This window comes from Coptis chinensis, chromosome 7 (genome assembly GCF_015680905.1).
Source record: "Coptis chinensis isolate HL-2020 chromosome 7, ASM1568090v1, whole genome shotgun sequence".
Lineage (NCBI taxonomy): Eukaryota > Viridiplantae > Streptophyta > Magnoliopsida > Ranunculales > Ranunculaceae > Coptis > Coptis chinensis.
The window spans coordinates 5,762,211-5,784,822 of NC_141462.1; the positions used below are offsets into that span (position 1 = coordinate 5,762,211).

General features: G+C 37.8%; 1 protein-coding gene and 2 long non-coding RNA genes across 3 annotated transcripts; 2 read left to right on the plus strand and 1 right to left on the minus strand.

The window, feature by feature from the left end:
* Positions 1-334: 334 nt before the first annotated feature.
* LOC147485525 (uncharacterized) lies at positions 335-1,559 on the plus strand. Its single transcript, XR_015202282.1, has 3 exons — positions 335-503; positions 620-692; positions 1,421-1,559. It is a non-coding gene; the product is annotated as an uncharacterized LOC147485525 (long non-coding RNA).
* A 6-nt stretch (positions 1,560-1,565) lies between these two features.
* LOC147485526 (uncharacterized) lies at positions 1,566-3,167 on the plus strand. Its single transcript, XR_015202283.1, has 2 exons — positions 1,566-1,676; positions 2,080-3,167. It is a non-coding gene; the product is annotated as an uncharacterized LOC147485526 (long non-coding RNA).
* Positions 3,168-7,136: 3,969 nt separating this feature from the next.
* LOC147485527 (uncharacterized) lies at positions 7,137-7,943 on the minus strand. The gene has a single exon (XM_086573540.1). It carries the CDS (start codon positions 7,941-7,943, stop codon positions 7,137-7,139), a length of 807 nt encoding a protein of 268 aa, XP_086429666.1.
* Positions 7,944-22,612: the final 14,669 nt, after the last annotated feature.

A 22,612-nucleotide genomic window follows, 5' to 3' on the forward strand; every position in this document is an offset into this window, starting at 1 on the left:
ATTTTGTGTTATCAAACACCGGCAAAACTGGCTGCCAACATTTGCCAGTTAATGCAAATTGTGCAAATAAGCAACGGCAAAACTAAATTTTCCCAGATTATCGAAAAAAAAAAAAACTAAATTTTCCCATTAGATATTTGTCTGGAAAAATTTTAAGTGGGAAATTATTTTCCCATTATTTATTTGCCCAACAAGTGGGAAAATTTATCAACCAGGCCCTAATGGCGTGTTTGATAAGTGATTTTCCCGCTGACAAATTGGTATTTTCCCACTTAACAGTGTATTTTCCACTGCTTGGTACCATTTTAGGACTTGGCAAATCCTTTTCTCATTTGCCGGCAAACACATCACGTGACCCAATTTTCCCACTTCAAGCGGGAAAAATTTATCCATCTCCGAGATGGATATATTTTGCCAGAGGAAAATCACCCAAAATTTTCCCACTTCATTTGCCAAATTGAATCAACCCTAGGTCGCAATCTCTCGTACTCACTCTCTCTCAGGTTAGCCGCAACTCTCTTTTCCTCTTTCTCTTTTGATTTTTTTCAGAAAAAATCGATTTCAAGGTTTGTGTTACTCTGCTGATCTGTGATTTTGATTTCACACGGTTTGTAAGAAGATTGGAAGAAATATTGGTGGTGTTCCTGAATTCCATTGATCTGTTTTACCAAAGAAAGCTTAACTCTATTGAGGTAATTTTTACTAGTTATTATAGCTTGATTTCTTTTGTTTTTTTTTTTTTTTTTTGTTGTTGATCTACTTGTTGGGTGTTGACTATTTTGTTTTTGATTTTTAGCTGTTAATTATTTGTTTATTTTGATTCGGACTTGATTATTTGTGTCCTGTCACTCACCTATTATTAGGTGACTCCTATTTTGCCAATCGAAATCCGAAAACTTGAACATAAATTTCTGGTTCCATGTAGCTTTCTTGTCTTTCCCTGCACTATCGAATTTCGTTACTCAGTTTTGGTGTTTGAGATTGAAGTCCTTGGCACCCAGTAACTACCATGGTAGAGTTGGACCATCTATAGATGTGTCTCATGCCTAGTAATGGATTCTTGTCTGGGTTTTTTTTTACCTTATGCGTTAGTTTCCTGAATGTTGCTATGGAGTTATGACTGAAATGATATCTTGCTATGATGTTATGCTTGAAAATGTAGACATTAGAACTGTTTCTTATAATCTAATTAGCTGAAGTGGATGTCTTGCTTACCAAAACAGATATGAGGAATTATCATGTGCTGTGCTTTTATAATATTAGTCTAAGCACTACAGGGTGCGCTATCACATATCGAATTGTCGCGACCAATTTTTGTTTAGCTTCATGAAAAACAGTCTCTTCTAAATTATTGATGCCGTGTTTTGATTCTAAGAATGATGAGGTGAATATTCTAAAGGTATTGACGACCTTTATTTAGGTACATCAATAGAACCAACCGATTGAGATTTTACTGTCAAGTTAAGAATGCTCTGTACTAGTTGTCATTCTGCCAAAAGAAGGCTTCAGAATTTCCGTAGAGTGCTTGATGAGCGAGCTGTCAGATTCTACTAGGACTTATCCAAACTCAAAGTCAGAAGCATGCGCACCACTTGCTGTATTTGAGCCCTTCAGGTTTTTGTACACTAGAACCTCTGGATTTGTTGCATCTTGAAGGAAATGCTCAAGTTAGCTTAGTAAGCAATGATCCTGATTATAGTTTCTTCCTGAATCTTTAAATCGTGATTGACCCTGATATTCCCATTCAAACAAACATTGTATTATTTATTAAAGTTATACTCATACATAATTACAATAGGCCGACCAACATTCAATACGTTCCAGGAGATCCACTCCTTATTCTAGAGACCGTACAAGACAAAAAAGAGACGAGGATTGCTGTTACAAGACATTGCATTAAACGTACACAATGCTCTTAAAAACTATACATTGCGTACACATTCGATGCCTCTGACGTCCTTCTGAATATTTCTCAAGAAAGAAGCAGGTGTACAGGAAATTGATAGCCATAATTGTCACTTTCTTTCTAACAATATATATTATCCTTGCTAACATACTTCGTATCGTTCTGCTTACCAGATTATTGGAACCATGATAGCTAGCACAGTTAACATTCTTGTTGCATGGTCGCTGTTGACTACTATTCCAAACATATGCCGGCATGAACTGCTACCACCTAATAGTCCTTGGACATGCCCAGGTGACCGTGTCTTCTTTGATGCATCTGTACTATGGGGCCTGGTAGGACCTAAGCGAATCTTTGGAAGTCTTGGAAATTATGGTGCCCTTAACTGGTTCTTCCTTGGTGGTTTACTGGGACCTGTTCTGGTTTGGCTCCTGCACAAGGCATTTCCAAAGCAATCTTGGATTCCCCTGATTAACCTTCCAATCTTATTGGGAGCAATTGCAAATATGCCTCCAGCAACGACATTGAACTACAATGCCTGGGTTGTGGTAGGAACTATTTTCAACTTTTGCAATCCGGTACCGCAAGCAATGGTGGCAGACGTACAACTATGTTCTTTCAGCTGCTCTAGATGCTGGAGTTGCTTTTATGGGAGTTCTTCTGTACTTTTCTGTTACTCCTCAAGTTGAAAGTCAAGAAGCCGTAGGAGTAGCATTTACGGAACAACAAATCAAAGACATCATCAAGAAAACAATGAGCAATGCGGGTGTGGCTGAAACTCGATGGGAAGACCTTGCAGTAAATGAAGATGTCGTTGGGCGATTTTCTCTGATCATACAAAATGCAACACATCAGGACGGCTTCAAATAACCAGATCTTCCTATGTTTGATGAAGCAGGAGGTGACCCGAACGATCATGTCATGGAATTTAAAAGCAGACTAATTCTCTGGCGTGGAGATGACCCCCTCTTATGCAAAAATTTCCGTCTACATTAAAAGGAGAAGCTCTCCGTTGGCTCTTCGGCCTGCCAGCTCATTCTATCACATGATTCCAAGAATTAGCAAATCAGTTCATAGATCGGTTTAAACATAATTGGACACGTCCTAAAGATGTCAACATCTTGCTAAATACCAAGCAACAAACATATGAAACTCTAGCAAAGTTTGTAATTCATTTCCGCCAAGTGTAAGCAGAGGTTACTGATATTCCTGATGTAATAATCATTCATGCATTTAAGGAAGGGGTCCATTTTGATAAAAACGGAATTTACAATTCCCTTGTATGAGACCCCCTGCAATCCAAGTCCGATTTGTTTACACGAACACAACAATTCATTAACGTCGAAGAAGATGTTAGAGCAAAAGCCTCAAGAGACAAAGATGATCGGAGTAAAGATTCAAGCGATGGTAAAGGCAAACAGAAGGAAAACACTACGAAAGGACAACAACAAAAATCAGACTACAAAAAGCCAAACACGGTTCGCGAAGAAATGAAGCTCACTCCATTAAATGCCAAATATGCAGCGATATATGAGAAGATTAAAGGACACAACTTACTTTTTCCTCCAATGCTCTTACTTGACAACACCAAGTCTAGACGTGACAAAAATCTTTGGTGTCACTTCCACAATGATTTTGGTCATAAAACTGAAGATTGCGGATCTCTTAGGGAAAATATACAGAAGTTAGTTGAAAAGGGACAGTTAGACGTGTTTTTACTTTCAAAGACTGTGAAGTAAAATTTAGCAATGACATGCTACAATGTCATACTAGCTGGTTACGCCAAAATCAATGACATTTCACGAACAAGGCAGAAGTATGAGCAGCGAGCCAAGTTTGGTTTCTTGTGTGAATTTTATCACGTAAATAACATTGATTTTGTAGAAGGAATTCATTCAGAAACTACCGAACGCGGTCCCTAATGTTTTATTGATAAAGACCTAATTGGCGTCCATCATCCTCATTATGATGCGACCGTCATCTCAGCTTTCATTGGATTATGGAGAGTTCAGCCCGTAATGATGGATACTAGGAGTTCTGTCAACATCATTTTTGCTGGTTGCTACAAGAACATGCAGCTTTCAGAGAATTTGATTGTTGTAGAAATAATCCAATAATCGGTTTCGATGGAATGACAACAACCTCAGTGGGAAGAGTCTCTTTACCAGTCACGCTCATGGACAATTTGGTAGACATTGAATTCCTTATGATGAATTGCAAATCCCCTTACAATGCAATCTTAGGAAGGGATTGGCTCCACAGTATGGGTGTAGTAGTCTCTACTTTTCATCAGGCAGTAAAGTTCCCATCCCTTGACAAAATTTGTAAAGTACGGGCAAACCGATGGTTTCCCACAGCTGCCATGAAAAAGTCTTGGAGGAGTATTGTCACACCCTGATTTTTCTTAGAATTCGAATCGACAACAAATAGATATTTACTCTATTTCCACGTCATCCAAATCCTACAAATCCCGAGGCGTGAACCGAGATCATACATTTCTGATAAACATGCATTTAAATCCAGCAAAAACAAATATTGGAATAAGAATACTTGCATAAATCCAAAATGAATAACCCCCAAATTACAATCATCCTGATATGTCGTGGAACATCAAACCGAAATAAAGATAAATCAGAACGTCTCAACTTATTAACTCAAAATCTAACATACAATAAAAAAGGTAGAATCTCTAAAGAAAAACAGCTCCTAAGCAAAGCCAGCTACTCCAACTATAGTTCCATGGTTTTCCAACTCAAACAGCTACTATTGCTGCGGTTCCTGCGAAGGGTCTAGGTTCCATAAAGAACATACCCCTAAATACAAAGCAAACTGGGGTCAGCATTAAAAATGCTGGTGTGAGTGCCCTAAATGCAATGCTCATGATAGTTCATAACAATACACATTATCGCCATGAAGTTACGTATACCACGTCTACATCATTCGGCTGCGTTAGAGACATCGATCCCTTGTCACCAATTGACAAGAGAAACTTAGTTTCTCTTAACGTGCAATCAATGTAGCACATACCAATATAATACATAAAATTTAATATAATATTGTAACCAACTATCTAAATAATAACTTTAAGAAGTATACAATATATTACCTTAGCGCCTAACAGTCTAGAGTAGGCTTCATCCCTGCAATAAGGATTAGGTAGCCCACCCTCCTACAAAACAGAGTTAATTCAATGATAACAATAAAATATAAAAATAATGTCTCAAGTATTATATAAATTGCTAATACACTCCCCCCCCATGATTTATTAAATTATCTTAGACATCTTTTATATTTCCTAAAGGACCATTTCCCATTTGAACTCGTGAAATACCAATATCATGTAAATTCACATAACCAAGGTTTACGTCACATCTCTTAGTGAGACAAAGGACATTTAGTTCCTCCCCTAAAAGATGGAACCTTGCCATAAATTTTAATCCCGCATTTACGTCACATCTCTCAAGAATGGAATGCGTCATAAAATCTATCCAAATCCGCATTTACGTCACATCTCACAATGATGGAATGCGTCATAAAATATATCCAAACTGCATTTACGTCACATCTCACAAGGATGGAATGCGTCATAAAATATATCCAAACCCGCATTTACGTCACATCTCACAAGGATGGAATGCGTCAAGACATCAAATGTATCCACCCGCATTCACGTCACATCTCCTAGAGCTGGAATGCGTAATCATCATATCATGAGTATGAGAACTGTCCATCTTATTCTAATAGTGTCATAATTTTTCTAATGATTTCACATCCATATAGTATATATGTTATACAAAACAAAATAAATTTCCACGATCAACAATACTTTCTAGACAATATTTCTTATAACACACTCTCAAGAGCGACAGTTTGCACAAGCTCAATCAATTACCATGTTTATATTCAAATAAACCAAGGTTACACTTTTTATGTAAATATACTAATTTCAGGCAATAGCAAATCATGCACAATGATCATAAACAACAATCCATTCAATAGATTAACCATTTTCCATTCATTCACAACTTTATCCAAAATTAATAGTCTAGTATTTCAATGCCTTGACGGACATCCCACCGTCGGATTTCCCTATAATATTAATGGGTATGACTACTGTGTGTTTTAAATATGCAGATCAAATTTGAGGAAGATCCAATATGTGGTCATCCTTCATCTATGCCTAAACCTATGACTGTGCAGTGCAGTTTTTTGGCGTAGTATTTACTACGACTAGTCACGCTTATGCGTGCCTCCACAGAAACTCCACCGTTGGATCTGTCTAAAAGTTATATATGTCAGAGTTCAATGTATCAGGTGACTAAGGATTAAATTTGAGAGACATCCGAATACAGGAAGATCTCCATCTGAATAGAATTAAAAGACTACGCAGACAAGTTTTCTGGAATGATGTTTACTGTTAACTGTTCATCTTCTTCACAAAACTCTATACAATTCATTAATGGCTTTATACTCCCATTATACAATCTATATGATCACACATAACAAACAAAATATCTTATTTTTATGGAAACAAAAAAAGAAAAAGAAATATAACTCACCTTAGTAAATCTACAAGATGTAAACATGCAACTATGAATATAAATAGTGCGGTGAGCCCAATACTTTGCATTCCCCTTTTCTCTTTTCTTCTTCTCTTTTATTTTCTTCCTATTTTTCAGTAGGGGTTTTCTTTTGTTTTGAAAACGTGGGAGAGAAAAGAAAAAGTTAGCTACGTGAGTTATCCTTGATAACTATCCCACGTTTCTCTCCTAGAGTCCTAGTTTTGCTAAATCAAAATTTCTATTTTTTATATTTTCAAAAAATTTCAAAAATTATATCAATAAATAATAATACCACACTTAATTAGATAAATAAAAAAAACGGGGTTTTACAATATACACACCTAAAAAGAATCTCGTCCCGAGATCTAAATGATTTTTTTTTAAGCCAAAGCACAATGAGACAAATAATTACTAGTACACACAGAGAATCTATTGTTCCCTTCGAATGCCACACATGCCTTAATAGATTGTATGTGTATACCCCAGTATACACACCTAAAAAGGAACTAACTAATATCAAGCAAAACATGCAAACTATAAAGTTGTGTGTCAGCGATACCTTCTACATGATCTCTCACTAATAAAGTTGCAATCTGAACTGGCGTTGGTCCTCGCGGATTTGGCTTATTGACTTGGTTATGTCCTTGTCTACCTTGGTTCCGCCTCCTCTATGGGTAGTCACGTGCGTGATGATCAGCTTGGCCACACTCATAACATCCAGAATTAATTCCACCTCCTTGAAACCTCGGTGGTGGTGGTCTCTGAAATTGACCGCTCTGAGTTGTATCATATGGCATGTACCTAATCGAATGTTTGTTCTCAGAATGTTGAGGGCTAATAGCTGGTAGCTCTCCAAACTTCCTTTTCCCTCTCGACTCTCTAAGGGCTGCATTATGCTCCTCATATTTCAATGCCAAATCCAACACACGATCAAATGTGTCCCCGTCAAAAGGAATCAATTTGCTAGCCAAGTAAGACTCTAGTCCACGTATGAACTTTTGATTCTTTTTCTTATCAGTATCCACAAGGTGAGGAGCAAACCTCGATAGCTCATTAAACTTTGTCACATACTCAGTAACGGACTTCCCGCCTTGGGTCAACTCAGAGAATTTTTGACCCAACTGCTCTTTTACTGCTTCGGGAATAAACTTGCTCTTGAATCTAGTCTTAAAGTCCTCCCAAGTCAAGGTATTAGTGTCCAGACTAGGGACGAGAGCTCTCCACCAAAACCTAGCAGCATCATCAAGTTGGTGAGCAGCCAACTCCTGTTTCTGTACCTCAGTAAGCTGCATACGCTCAAAAACATTTTCACAACTTTGGATCCAAGCCTCTGCTGCTATCGCATTCCCATTACCAGTAAATCGTTGCCCACCAAGAGTACCAAACTCCTTATTACGCTTAGCAAATGGATCACCTTGAACAGGCTGGTTATTCTGCATAGCCTGCAACAACTGAGCTAACTGGTTATGTGTCATTTGGACGGAGTGTTCCCGGATGGTCCATTGCCACTTGTCCATTTCGTGTCCCACCATAATCTACAATTAAACGAAAACCCCAAATTAATATCCTCAAACTTTTCCACGACTCCTTTATCTTTTTACCCATAGTCCACATTTCAGAGGATCACCTAGACTCATCTAGTCTAGTGATAAGTGTAAAAAGATATGTTTACTAACGAATAAAGCTACGAACTCTAAACGAAAGTAAAACTAAAACTTTATTTACGATGCTCGATTGCTTATCAAAGATATTCTACTCTCGATGCAAATTGCACTAAGTGGAGTAGGAAGTTCGTTGCACTCCTAGTCCTTCCGCATGTTGTGTTTTCGTATCTAATTAATCTATCCTAAAGTCTTTAGAGATTTACGAATGTTTTCCTATACTACGATGCAACTGAATAACGATATGTTGAATTTAAACTACGAATGCTATGGAAATACAATTGTTCTTGAATCTAGATAAAGAATTAGAGGGGAATTGAATCCACCTCGAATCCAACTTAATCACCTAGCATAGACTGTTGTAATCCAATTCTTACTTTCTTACGGTAAGAATTGCTCGTTATAATCCCTAATTAAACATGACATTTCTACCAATTCTAACTAGCATGTGAGGTCGTCCACCCATTCTCATGGCGAAACACGACCTTCTAGAATGGAATAGACTTTACAACGCTTCTACACTATACAACTAAGTTTTCATCAAGGCTTCATCAACCCCTCTAATGGAGGTTTTAGCCTTGATTCATCAAACCATCATTTCCCATTGAATTATGACTAAACATCATATCAAAATTCTAACTTGACTAATTTAACTAACAATACTTCAATCTACTTAAACTAAGAAATGATAACCAACAAGAATTAAAACTAGATCTATAAATTGAAATGACAAAATCGAAATTAACAAGAATAACTAATTTATTTATCTAATCAAATGAAGAACAATGATTCTAAAGATTAATCTAAAACAAGAATTGAAATGAAACTAAACTTAATTTAATTTAATGAAAACTAGATCTAGAATTATCTATAGTTTTAGGTCTAACTAGCTACCATTAACAAAGAATCAAACTTTTGTTTTTATACTTTTAGATCCAAAAATCGTGCATGGGCTTGGAGCCATGTTTTGGGCCGTAAAATCGGGCCCAAAACCCAATTCTTTTAGTTCAGAAAGGGCTCTTCAGCTGCAGTTGGCTTCTACAGATGTTTTGTCTACTTCTGCTTCTCTGATTGGGTCAAGTATTAGACCATTGGAAAGCTCTTTCCGAGACGGTCATTTTGACATAAGGTAGGCCCAATTCCGAGGTCTGAGTCCAAAGATATGGTCTTCGGAAGTTCTGCTAACTTTGTGTACTGTTTCTGCCTGCGTGGATTTTGACTTTTCAGCTCTTGACCGGGCTTTACAAAGGCTTTGTCTCCTTGAATCTTGACCTTTATCACAAAACTTCTTAGCAACCAACCCTTGCTCCTTTATATCACCAAAGTGATACAATTCTACATATAATTGACTTTCATGCCTGAAATACATAAAAATACGTAATCAGCATTAACTTTTACTTATTACTCGCATAATTGGTCTAAAAGTACGATTGTTAAGGGGTTAAAACTACAGTTTTGAGCTCTTATCAAACCACCCCCAAACAGCATTTTGCTTGTCCTTAAGCAAATATGAGAAATTAGAATAAGTGACCAAAAATGGAGTTCTAACTACTCTCGTTTGCGATTGCATTTACCATATGCAATAAGGCCTTAAACCGCTAGGAATTTCCTAGTGGACGAGTTATAACCTCGTGAGAGTTTTCCAGTGAAGGTACTCACAAACTTCATCTATATTACAACACCTTAGAAATAAAACTATTGTTTCTTTATTTATGTCTCAGCTATCTATACATCTCACTAGCAAATGAATAAGAATAACCAAGTCAAAATCTAAGCTAATATATGCATAATAATCAATCATCTACGATACAAATATATATACTATGAGTAATACTATGAAATGCCTAGCAGGTTCGTTTATGAAAACTCGGAATAGCGTCCTTAAGTAGGTCCTCACATAAATGTCAAGACAAAACCACTCGATTTTTTTCCGCTCAAGTTTAAGCTACTCCAATTGTCGCGATGGACACACTTTACCTTACAATCTCAATGACACACAAGGAAGCCGGAATCGATCAACACATCTGCCACTTACTATCACACTAACCTATTCCTAATTGAGCTAGAGGTCTTTATTAGGTGTTGCGGGGATTAGGAGATAATTTAAGAAGGAAGGAAATGGATATTCAAAAGGACAAGTCTGAGATAATAGAGTCTTCATATTATATAACTTAGAAAAAACATTGTTATTTTCTTTTGCTTCTATACTTTGTTTCCATCCTTAGCTATATTTTTCTTTTTCTTTGGCTTTTGACTCCCTTTTATTCTATTTTTGGAGTTTTTATTTTATTTTTGTTTTTATTTATTTATTTTTTCTTTTCTTTTCTTTGGATGGAAACTTCTTTTCTTTTCTGAAGCAACTAACAATTCTTGTTTACACATGTTTTTTTCTTCTTCTTTCTTCACTCATTCTATTATCAGACTTATCCTAGATTGGGTAGGTTGATTTTTTTTTTTTTCTTTTGTTTTGTTTTTGTAACAGGGTAAAGAATTGTGGTTTATGGAAGGCTAAAGAAAAGCTCAGAGGGGTGACTAGCGGAAAATAATTCATAGGTTTGAATTTTTGGCTATATCGATCCAAAGAGGGCCTAAATTCTCGCTTAGGATATGACATAGTGATCAAGCAAGTGGGCGTGTGATTTCTCTATCCGGTTTTACTTCTCCCTTGTGTCATTTCTCAAATGTTTATTTCATATAAGGCTTTAGGCTATATTCTCACAGATTTGTAGAATAAGTACTCTAGCCTAGGTTTCAGAAACTTACTACTAACAATCATAGATACTCATGTAATATATTTATAGATAGATGCAAAGATTATTACCTACATATTAACCTAAGTTTCTAACAATTATTCTGATGCAAAAGATACGTGAGACTTTTAGATTGTTAAGAGCATAGAGAAAGAAAACAATACCAATATTCTTAAGTGTATAGATAAACTTATTTATTTATTTTTTTGAATTTTTTTGAATTTTTTTGAATTTTTTTAAATTTTAACTAGAAAACAAATGCATATTATACATATCTATATCCTAATAGATGCCTTAATTACACGTGTTTCTATGCCCCCCCCCCCCCCAAACAAGAACCATGCTTTGTCCTCAAAGCATTGGAAAAAAAAAGGGTAGAAAAATACCATGGAAACGCGTGAAATTCTGGAACATCTGCAAAACAAGGTTAGAATATACTAATATAGGAAAGTAAAAAATAACGCAACTCTATAGGAGTTCCACCTGTTATGGGGTTAATAAGAAATAACTTGCTTGGGACATAAGCAGACACTAACTGAAACTAAAAACTTACCTTATCTCCCGCTTACTCTTCCTCAGACTCATCCTCCTCTTCTTTGTAGGACCAAGGCTCTTTTGCGTCTTGCCACGCTATGATAACTTGCCAAGCCTTTCGTCGTGTGTCCTCTACTCGTGCTAACCTTTCTAGTGTGACTCGGTCTGATGGGGTGTAGAAGGCAACCAAATGAGGTTGCACCTGCCAACCCGGCCAAGTCATAACGCGAAGGGAACGAACCACACTATTGGTGGGTCTTATGACTTCAACCCTTTTCCAATCCGTGAACTGGGTACAAAATACCCCTAAACAACCCCGCATGATGCGGCAAACCAAAACAGGCATAAGAAGATACTTATGCCTCATGCTATGGGCTCTCTTTAAACTAGCCACTAATACTCGGGGAATGTCATATCGCCGACGCCCCTCAGCTAAAGCAAGGAAGACGTCACCAGCGGTACTATTTGCAGAAGTAAACTGTCATTCCCCTAAAATATTCATCATGATGAATAACATGGTGGTGCCTACATTCAGGGATAGGTTACCAAGGGCAATGTTATATCGCCCTTGGTCCATAACACGAAACACACCTCCCCCATAATACTCATGGAAATATTGATAGTCATAGAGGTATGCATTATCGGTCATATATCCCCACGTGTGCATAGGGTCAGGCAAGGGCAATCCCGAAACTAACGCTACCAAAGACTTACTGAAGTCCATTGTCATGTCATTAATTGCAAGGGAAAATTTTTGTTCTCCATCTTGGTTACAATAGAAGATAATATTATTGTAGAAAAACTCAGTAAGCTGAGGTTAATACGAGTCGTCATCACTTACCAGTAGGTGTTGCCAGCCTAATTGCAAGATCCTGTCGCGGAACCAATGTCCATAAGACTCGCTTCCCAACAGGGCTTCGAAAGATTGCTCGGGTATGACCGTAGGAGATGTCATCTTAAAACTACTCTCTGGAACAGCTGCAACGATCCTAGAACAACGCTTGAAAAAATGAAAATTCTTGGTGCTCACTGGTAATTCGGTAGCGCAGCGCGCGTCGGGTGTTTTGGATTCTGGTGTTTTGGCCGAAGTCGCTCAACTTAGGCGCAGGTGCGCTCTGAGTAAAATTTCTGAGTGTCTAGGGCGCATGTGCGCTTGTAAGTGCTAAAACAGAAGTTTAAAAGGAAAAAGAAGGAAAAGCTTGGAGTGAAAGGTGAGAGATGATGGTGGGGTGTAGTGTGGGTTGTGAGTGTAGAATTAAAGAAGTTTAAATAGGTTCTGAGCTTCCAAAACGAATCGGCAAGTTGCCAAATTGTTTAAGGCAATTTCCGGAAATAGAAAATTTCCAAACCCGAAAACGGAAACAAACCATATTCTTGATTTTATAACAACCCTGGTATCTTTTATATTGGATTTAGAATAGTAACTTTTAAACTCTCCTAGATTTCATGCTACCACCACACACAATCATAGATATGCCGATATCGGCCAAATTCTCAACCTTTACTCCAAGACAACTTTACAGAAGATGATCTTATAACGAATTATGCTCGGTATAAATATTACCACCCCCAAACAATTTGGGAAGGTGGGATTAATGATAAAACATGCACAATTCGAAAATAACTAATTAAAAAAAATTTAAATCCAAACAACATAAACAACCAATATTCAAAGTTAACTACTGAATTAAAATCCAAACTAATAAAACAATAAAAACAATGAAATAACAGCGAAATACAAACTGATGGTGAACACCTAGCCATGTGATGAAGATGGACCCTGAGATGGAGATTGATCCTGGGATGAAGAATGGCTTGAGCCATCTGTCCTTCGGCGACGACGCTCATGCCTCTCAGACTCTTCTGAAACAGAATCCTCCAAGGGTGGCATGCGTTGTAGCATCTCTACTTGGAACAAGCGCTGTGCTTCCATCTCAACCTTTAGTACTATATAGTGGTCCTCTTGGCGCTGGTGGTTAACAATGGACGTGATGTAGCTAGGTGTTTCTTTCTTTTTTTTTTTTTTTTTGTTTTTTTGTTTTTTTTTGTTTTTTTATTATTTTGGTTGCTAGGTTTTCCTTTAAACTTTGTTAACTGGCGGGATGGAAAAGGAAACATGATGGTTTGTTTTGGAAGGGAAGGAGACGCATGTGCCATGCACGTGCGTGCGGTTTGGGCCCAAGCCCAATTCGAATTCCAAACTTTTTCGATATTTCGCGCAATTTCAAATTCAATTTGCCACTTCGTTACTGGTCCGATTTTGGCGAATGAGTTATGGAAATGATCAGTAGAGAATTTCCAATCCAATGATCCATAAAACACTCAATTCCAACCATGGGTGAAGTATAAGAAGGTGGAAAAATGCCTCGAAGTGCGTGTGTGACGTAAGTTATGCGAACGAAGGAAATCTAAGTTATAGATAACGTCAACCCGAATGAACTACGATTAACGGGCCTAAGCAACACAAATGGAAAGTTTAAGCAATCCGGATGGAAAGACCGACTGCCCACCCCCAAACAAATTTTTAAACACAAAATTTGTTTTAAACGTGGGTCTTTTAAAGTCAGATTCCCAAGACTTGTTGGATTGTTATTTTTATGATTTTAGAATTTATTTTATTTTTATAATAGTTTATTATAAGAAAAACGAAAAACAATAAATACATAATTCACACCATAGAGGAACATGACTTAAAAACCGAGAAAATATGCAAAAGTGGAAAACGTGAATTATGTGAAACGTGGACTTAGGATCCGGTACTTACAGCCACACACTCCATAGGGAGGGCCCGGTTACCTGAATGGTGCACTTACCAATATATGAAAGTGAAAGGAAGTACACCAAAACACAAAGGTTAGTCCTCATAGACAGGGTCCTGTAAAGGACTTCCTCCACATACGGGGATGATAGTTCGTGGAAATATTTTAACCGTTGATCATTGACTTGAAAGGTACTGTTGTCCTTGGGATTTACCAAGGTGATTGTCCCGTAAGGGGTGACTTTAGTAACTAGAAAAGGACCAGACCAACGGGTTTTTAATTTCCCTGGAAAAATATGTAAACGAGAGTTGTAAAACAAAACCTTTTGACCTACCACAAACTCTTTGCGCAAGATATGCTTATCATGAACACATTTCATGTTAGCTTTATAATCCTTCGCGAGATCGTAAGAATCGCTACGGATTTCTTCAAGCTCATTCAATTGCAACTTGCGTTTGACACCCGCCTCATCAATATTAAAGTTAAGGCTTTTTATAGCCCACAGAGCACGGTGCTCTAATTCAACGGGCAAATGACAAGGTTTCCCAAATACAAGTCTAAAGGGAGACATACCTATAGGAGTTTTGAAAGCAGTCCTATACGCCCATAAGGCATCAGATAGACGCTTCGACCAGTCTTTCCTATCAGGATTTACTGTTGTTTCTAAGATCTTTTTTATTTCCCTATTAGAAACTTCTACTTGTCCGCTAGTTTGTGGATGATAGGGAGTTGCTACTTTATGTGTAACTCTGTACTTTTTTACTAGAGATGCAACAACTCTGTTGCAAAAATGTGTTCCCCCATCACTAATGATGGCTTTAGGAATGCCAAAACGACAGAAAATATACTCTTTAACAAAAAACACAACTGTCTTATGGTCATTGCTATGGCAAGCCATGACCTCTATCCATTTAGACACGTAGTCCACGGCAACTAGGATATAATTGAAGCCGTGGGAAACAGGAAAGGGACCCATGAAATCAATTCCCAAACGTCAAAAATTTCAACTACCATGATTGGATTTAATGACATCATATTACACTTCATGATTCGCCCAAGTTGTTGGCAACGAATACACGTCTTGCAATGCACTTGGGCATCTTTAAAAAGAGTAGGCCAATAAAATCCACATTGAAGAACTTTAGCAGCTGTTTTCATACCGCTAAAATGGCCACCACACTTTTGTCATGGCAGAACGATAGAACTTCATTATATTCCTACTGGGGAATACAATGACGAATAATCTGATCCGCACAATACTTAAAAAGGTAGGGCTCATCCCAGTAGTATAACTTAACTCTGGCCAAGAACTTCTTACGTTCATTTCTTGACCAATCATAAGGAATAACATCAGCCGCTAAATAATTTACAATATCAGCATACCATGGTGCTGAAAAAATAGCATACAGATGCTCATCAGGAAAAGAGTTCGGTATGGACTCAGAATCACTATCCTCGTCGTTTGTAAGTCTAGATAAATGGTCGGCAACTACGTTTTCGACCCCTCTTTTGTCCTTTATTTCTAATGTGAACTCTTGCAGGAGAAGAATCCATCGGATTAATCTCTGCTTAGCATCCTTCTTTGCAAGAAGGTACCTAAGGGCTGCATGGTCCATGTAAACTAAAGTTTTAGAACCAACCAAATAAGGATGAAACTTATCTAAAGCATAAACGACAGCTAAGAATTCTTTTTTAGTAGTTGTATAATTCCTTTGAGCATCGTTTAAGGTTTTACTAGCATAATAAATAATAGTTGGACTTATTATCTAGTTTCTGTCCCAAGACAGCACCAACTGCATAATCACTAGCATCACACATGAGTTCGAAAGGTTTAAACCAATCGGGAGGCTGTATAATGGGTGCAGAGGTTAAGATGGCTTTTAAAATTTCAAAAGCCTGCTTACAGTTAAAATTAAAATCAAAGATAGCATCCTTTAAAAGTAGAGTAGTTAAAGGCCTAGCTATTTTCGAGAAATCTTTAATAAAGCGCCTATAAAAACCTGCATGGCCTAGAAAGACTCTAATATCATGGACAGTCCGTGGTATAGGTAGAGTTGCTATCTTATCTAGTTTGGCCTTATCTACTTCGATGCCATCACTAGATACAATGTGACCTAGTACTATGCCCTTTTTTACCATGAAATGACACTTTTCCCAATTTAAAACGAGGCTCTTTTCTTCACACCGTGTCAAAACCTTAGACAGGTTAGACAAGCAATCTATGAAAGAGTCTCCATAGATAGAAAAGTCATCCATGAATACTTCCATGAAGCGTTCTACCATGTCACTGAATATATGAAGCATACACCGTTGGAAGGTACCAGGAGCATTACAAAGGCCAAAAGGCATTCGTTTATAGGCGTATGTTCCAAAAGGACATGTGAAGGTAGTTTTTTCTTGGTCATCAATATCAATAATAATTTGGAAATAGCCAGAGTAGCCATCCAGAAAACAATAAAAAGCATGACCAGCTAGACGTTCAAGCATTTGATCTATAAAAGGTAAAGGAAAGTGATCCTTTTGTGTCATAGCATTTAAACGTCTGTAATCAATACATATCCTCCATTTCATAGGACCTTGTGTGAAAACATAGTCACCCTTAGCATTACGTACCATGGTAATCCCCGCTTTCTTAGGAACTACATGAATGGGACTTACCCATTCGCTATCGGAGATTGGGTATATGATACCCGCATCTAGTAAACGTAAGACTTCTTCCCTAACCACTTCTTTCATGGCAGGGTTCAAGCGACGCTGAGGTTCGCGAGAAGTCTTTGCGTTATCCTCTAAATGGATACGATGAGTGCACACATCAGGGTTAATTCCCTTAATGTCGGCTAGGGACCAACCAATCGCAGACCAATGTTCCCTAATCACCCTGATTAAACATGTCTCTTCATCCTTAGATAACAAAGAAGATATAATTACCAGATGACTACCATCCGGATCAAGTTGAATATATTTTAACTCCGGGGGAAGAGGTTTAAGCACCGGGGTGGAAGGAATGTCAATAAATGTTTCATCAGGGTCCTCATCTTGCGTAATGAATACTTGCTTAGGTAGCAAGTCTTCATAATCAGTATATGGAGCAACCGAAGGGTCTACAATTGGTGTGGACTCAAAGATGGTGTTGACTTCATCTAAGTAGGAGTCATTTACAAAATCTGAAGTTCCAAAAGAAAGGAATTTATACATATGGTTTTTGGGAAACGTGTTGTTAAAATAATCTTGAGCTAAGCTCTCGATCATGCTAACCTCCCCATCTATAGACGATTAAATAAGCTTTTCATCATTTTAAAAACATTTACCTTAATAGAAAGATGGCCAAAAGATAAGGACATCTAACCATCGTGGCAATTTATAAGCGCGTTGGCAGTTGCCAAGAAGGGACGCCCTAAGATGATCGATACAGAGTCGTTAGCGACTTTTGTATCGAGGATAACAAAATCTGTAGGATAATAGAAATCCTGAACCTTAACAAGTACGTTTTCCACTACACCCTTAGGATACTTTATAGACCTGTCCGCTAACTGCAACGTCATTTTTGTAGGTTGCATTTCCTATAGACCTATTTGTTTATACAAATAAAATGGGAGTAAGTTAACACTCGCCCCCAGGTCTAATAAAGCGGTCGTCGTGTGGGAATCTCCTAAGGTGCATTTTACACTAGGACGACCAGGGTCCTTGTACTTAACAATTTCATTATGTTAACATTGGGAACTGTTCAGTTAAAAAGGCGTCTTTAGGTATGTTGGTCTTACGCCTAGTAGTGCACAACTCCTTAAGAAACTTAGCGTGGTTAGGTAGTTTTTAATAGCTTCGAGAAAAGGAAGGTTTATCGTTAGATTTTTGAAAACGTTCCTAATCTCCTCAAAGTTTGTATCCCTGGTTAGCATGGTTAATTTCTAGGGAAACGGTGGTTTCGCTCTATATTTAGCGTATGGCTCAACTTGATATGTAACCTTGGCTTTCTGTTTCTTAGGTTGTGGTTTAACTGGTACCTCTACAGTGGTAGGCTCTTCAATTTCTATTTCGGTATCTAGTTCAATATCCGGTGTAGGGAGTACTGGTGGGGTAACTATAGGCATAGTTACTTTGTTATCAACCACTCTGCCAGAACGGAGAGTGGTGATGGCATTTAGCTCACCTACGGTTGTATTATCCGTACTAGTATTACCGTTTACCTCAAAGGCTGTGTTTGTTGTTTTCGGATTAGATATCGCTTGACCTGGGAACACACCTTTTGGTTGTACTTTATCTTGGGCTAATTGTTGTATGCCCTGATTAATGGATTGTAAAATCTGTTTGTTTGATTGAGTCATTGATTGGAAAAGTTGTTGGGTAACCTGTATAAAGGCATCGATACAATCCGGTTGTGTAGGTGTAGTAGTCACAGGTGGTGCGACTGGAACTATCTCACGTTGAGTATTTATGGGCGGGTTGTGATAGTTATTATTGTTAACCGGAACGATACCTCTATTGGTATTATAACTATGATAATTACCTTGACCTTGTCGTGGTTGCACTTGGTTGTTATAATTATTATAATTCCCCTGACCTTGTCCTTGTCCTTGCATAGGTGGAGCTTGGTTATAATTGTTTGCTTGCCTAACATTTTGGTTATTAAACCCTGAAGGTGTAACTTGTTGATTGTTTCGCCAACTGAAGTTGGGATTTTGTCTCCATGGGGCATTAGGAATAGGATAGCTATTATGGAGCAAACATTATCTTGCTCTGATTGTTGTTGTTCATAGGCGAGAGGACAATAGGAGTCAGGGTGCTCTGGACTCAAACAGAAATTACATGGCATAGAGTTTACATTCATGACGAGGATAGGCTTTTGTTGTACAGAAATAGCCTCTACCTTTTTAGTGAGAGATTGTATTAAAGTTTTAAGCTCAGGATCGTGTTTCATCTCAAACATACTGGTGGCTTTAACTATGAAGAAGAACTAGCGGAGCGGGGGATATCATCACTACCCCCCCAGTTATTATTACGCTTAGTTTGATATTCTAAAAATTTATATGCTTCTGAGGCTCCTTTACTTTGAAACTACGCCCATTCATTATGCCAAGGACTTCTTTATGGTGGTGTAGAAGTCCTTTGAAAAAGGCACGAACTAACGTGTCTTTTGCTATGTTATGATGTGGACACTCTATAAGGAGATCGGTGAAACGATTCCAACCCTCTGAAAATGATTCATGAAGATTTTGTCGAAAGAAATGAATCTTGGAAAGCATCTCATCCGTCTTTAGGGGTGGGTAAAAATGTTCCATAAACAGCTGAACAAGTTTAGCCCACGAGTCCACAGAATTAGGTGCTTGGGCAGTTAACCAAGACGCCTTATCGGCTAAGGTGAAAGGGAATACCCTCAGTTTAATTTGTTCCACACTAACCGTAGGATGGTGGAATGTTGTTAGGACTTGTTCAATCCTACGCATGTGCTGATAAGGTTTTTCATGGTCTAAACCATGAAAAACGGGTAACAAATTAAAAATATTTGGGGATTCGAAATCGCCCAATCGGGTCCTAGAGAACGATGCAAGATTTTGGGCTATCGCCGAGGCTTTTTAGAAATCGAGAGAGGAGTCTCTTTTCTTCACCATTATATCGGTGGTGTGTGTGGAATAGTAGCTAGAGGTGTAATGGGTGGTATACTAGATAGACGCGTGTTTGTCGACGTTGCCGTGTAATTACGTTAGTTGTTTTTCTTCGACCCGGACCTTAATCTCATGCAAGACTAAGTCGAACTTAACTAAACATGCAACACTCCAAACAATTACGATATACTAGTAGAAACCTCTAACGGAGATGCGAGGTGTGGAAGAAAGGAATACTTGATTGCGTCCTTGCTTCACTTATGAATAATAGTCTTGTTCACGCGGCGTGTTCGTGTATATAACAAGTTAGAACACTGAAAACTTGAAAATTGAAAATTTGAATCAAACTGCGGAAATCCGGCAAAATCACCGGTGGCGCAGCGCGGTGTAAACTTCGAGTTCCAGTGTTTTGAGCGCGGGTCGCGCTCGGTTTGGGCGCGGGTCACGCTCAAGTTCCAGGCGTATTAACTCGTGTCACGCTTGGTTTGGGCACGGGTCGCGCTTAAGTTCCAGCGTATTAAGCGGATCGCTTCGGTTTGGCGGTTTGCAGGTTTAAGCGCTTTTTCGACTGAACTTTTTTTGGAACTTTTTTTTTGTCTTTGAAACGGACAATCACAGTTCGAATCAAACAAGAGTGGGTAGGTTTAATGGGACTTAGAAAGACTAATTATACTACAAAAACAATGTGAAAGTGAACTAAGATGGCAGCGGCGCCATTTGATAAGCGTAAAAAGATATGTTTACTAACGAATAAAGCTACGAACTCTAAACGAAAGTAAAACTAAAACTTTATTTACGATGCTCGATTGCTTATCAAAGATATTCTACTCTCGATGCAAATTGCACCAAGTGGAGTAGGAAGTTCGTTGCACTCCTAGTCCTTCCGCATGTTGTGTTTTCGTATCTAATTAATCTATCCTAAAGTCTTGAGAGATTTACGAATGTTTTCCTATACTACGATGCAACTGAATAACGATATGTTGAATTTAAACTACGAATGCTATGGAAATACAATTGTTCTTGAATCTAGATAAAGAATTAGAGGGGAATTGAATCCACCTCGAATCCAACTTAATCACCTAGCATAGACTGTTGTAATCCAATTCTTACTTTCTTACGGTAAGAATTGCTCGTTATAATCCCTAATTAAACATGACATTTCTACCAATTCTAACTAGCATGTGAGGTCGTCCACCCATTCTCATGGCGAAACACGACCTTCTAGAATGGAATAGACTCTACAACGCTTCTTATACAACTAAGTTTTCATCAAGGCTTCATCAACCCCTCTAATGGAGGTTTTAGCCTTGATTCATCAAACCATCATTTCCCATTGAATTATGACTAAACATCATATCAAAATTCTAACTTGACTAATTTAACTAACAATACTTCAATCTACTTAAACTAAGAAATGATAACCAACAAGAATTAAAACTAGATCTATAAATTGAAATGACAAAATCGAAATTAACAAGAATAACTAATTTATTTATCTAATCAAATGAAGAACAATGATTCTAAAGATTAATCTAAAACAAGAATTGAAATGAAACTAAACTTAATTTAATTTAATGAAAACTAGATCTAGAATTATCTATAGTTTTAGGTCTAACTAGCTACCATTAACAAAGAGTCAAGCTTTTGTTTTTATACTTTTAGATCCAAAAATCGTGCATGGGTTTGGAGCCATGTTTTGGGCCGAAAAATCGGGCCCAAAATCCAATTCTTTCAGTCCAGAAAGGGCTCTTCAGTTGCAGTTGGCTTCGATAGATATTTTGTCCACTTTTTCTCCTCTGATTGGGTCAAGGCTTAGACCATTGGAAAGCTCTTTCCGAGACGGTCGTTTTGAAATAAGGTAGGCCCAATTCCGGGGTCTGAATCCAAAGATACGGTCTTCTGAAGTTCTGCTAACTTTGTGTACTGTTTCTGCCCGCGTGGATTTTGACTTTTCAGCTCTTGACCGGGCTTTACAAAGGCTTTGTCTCCTTGAATCTTGGCCTTTATCACAGAACTTCTTAGCAACCAACTCTTGCTCCTTTATATCGCCAAAGTGATACAATTCTACACATAATTGACTTTCATGTCTGAAATATATAAAAACACGTAATCACCATTAACTCTTACTTATTACTCACATAATTGGTCTAAAAGTACGATTGTTAAGGGGTTAAAACTACAGTTTTGGACTCTTATCATCTAGGGTAACCAAATGCTTTGATACCAAATTATCACACCCCAATTTTTAGTAGAATTCGAATCGACAACAAATAGATATTTACTCTATTTCCACGTCATCCAAATCCTAGAAATCCCGGGGCGTGAACCGAGATCATACCTTTCTGATAAACATGCATTTAAATCCAGCAAAAACAAATATTGGAATAAGAATACTTGCATAAATCCAAAATGAATAACCTCAAAATTACAATCATCCTGATATGTCGAGGAACATCAAACCGAAATAAAGATAAACGAGAACGTCTCAACTTATTAACTCAAAATCTAACATACAATAAAAAAGGTAGAATCTCTAAAGAAAAACAGCTCCTAAGCAAAGCCTGCTACTCCAATTGTAGTTCCACGGTTTTCCAACTCAAACAGCTACTACTGCTGGGGTTCCTGCGAAGGGTCTAGGTTCCATAAGGAACATACCCCCGAATGCAAAGCAAACTGGGGTCAGTATTAAAAATGTTTGTGTGAGTGCCCTAAATGCAATGCTCATGATAGTTCATAACAATACATATTATCGCCATGAAGTTACGTATACCATGTCTCCATCATTCGGCTACGTTAGAGACATCGATCCCTTGTCACTAATTGACAAGAGAAACTTAGTT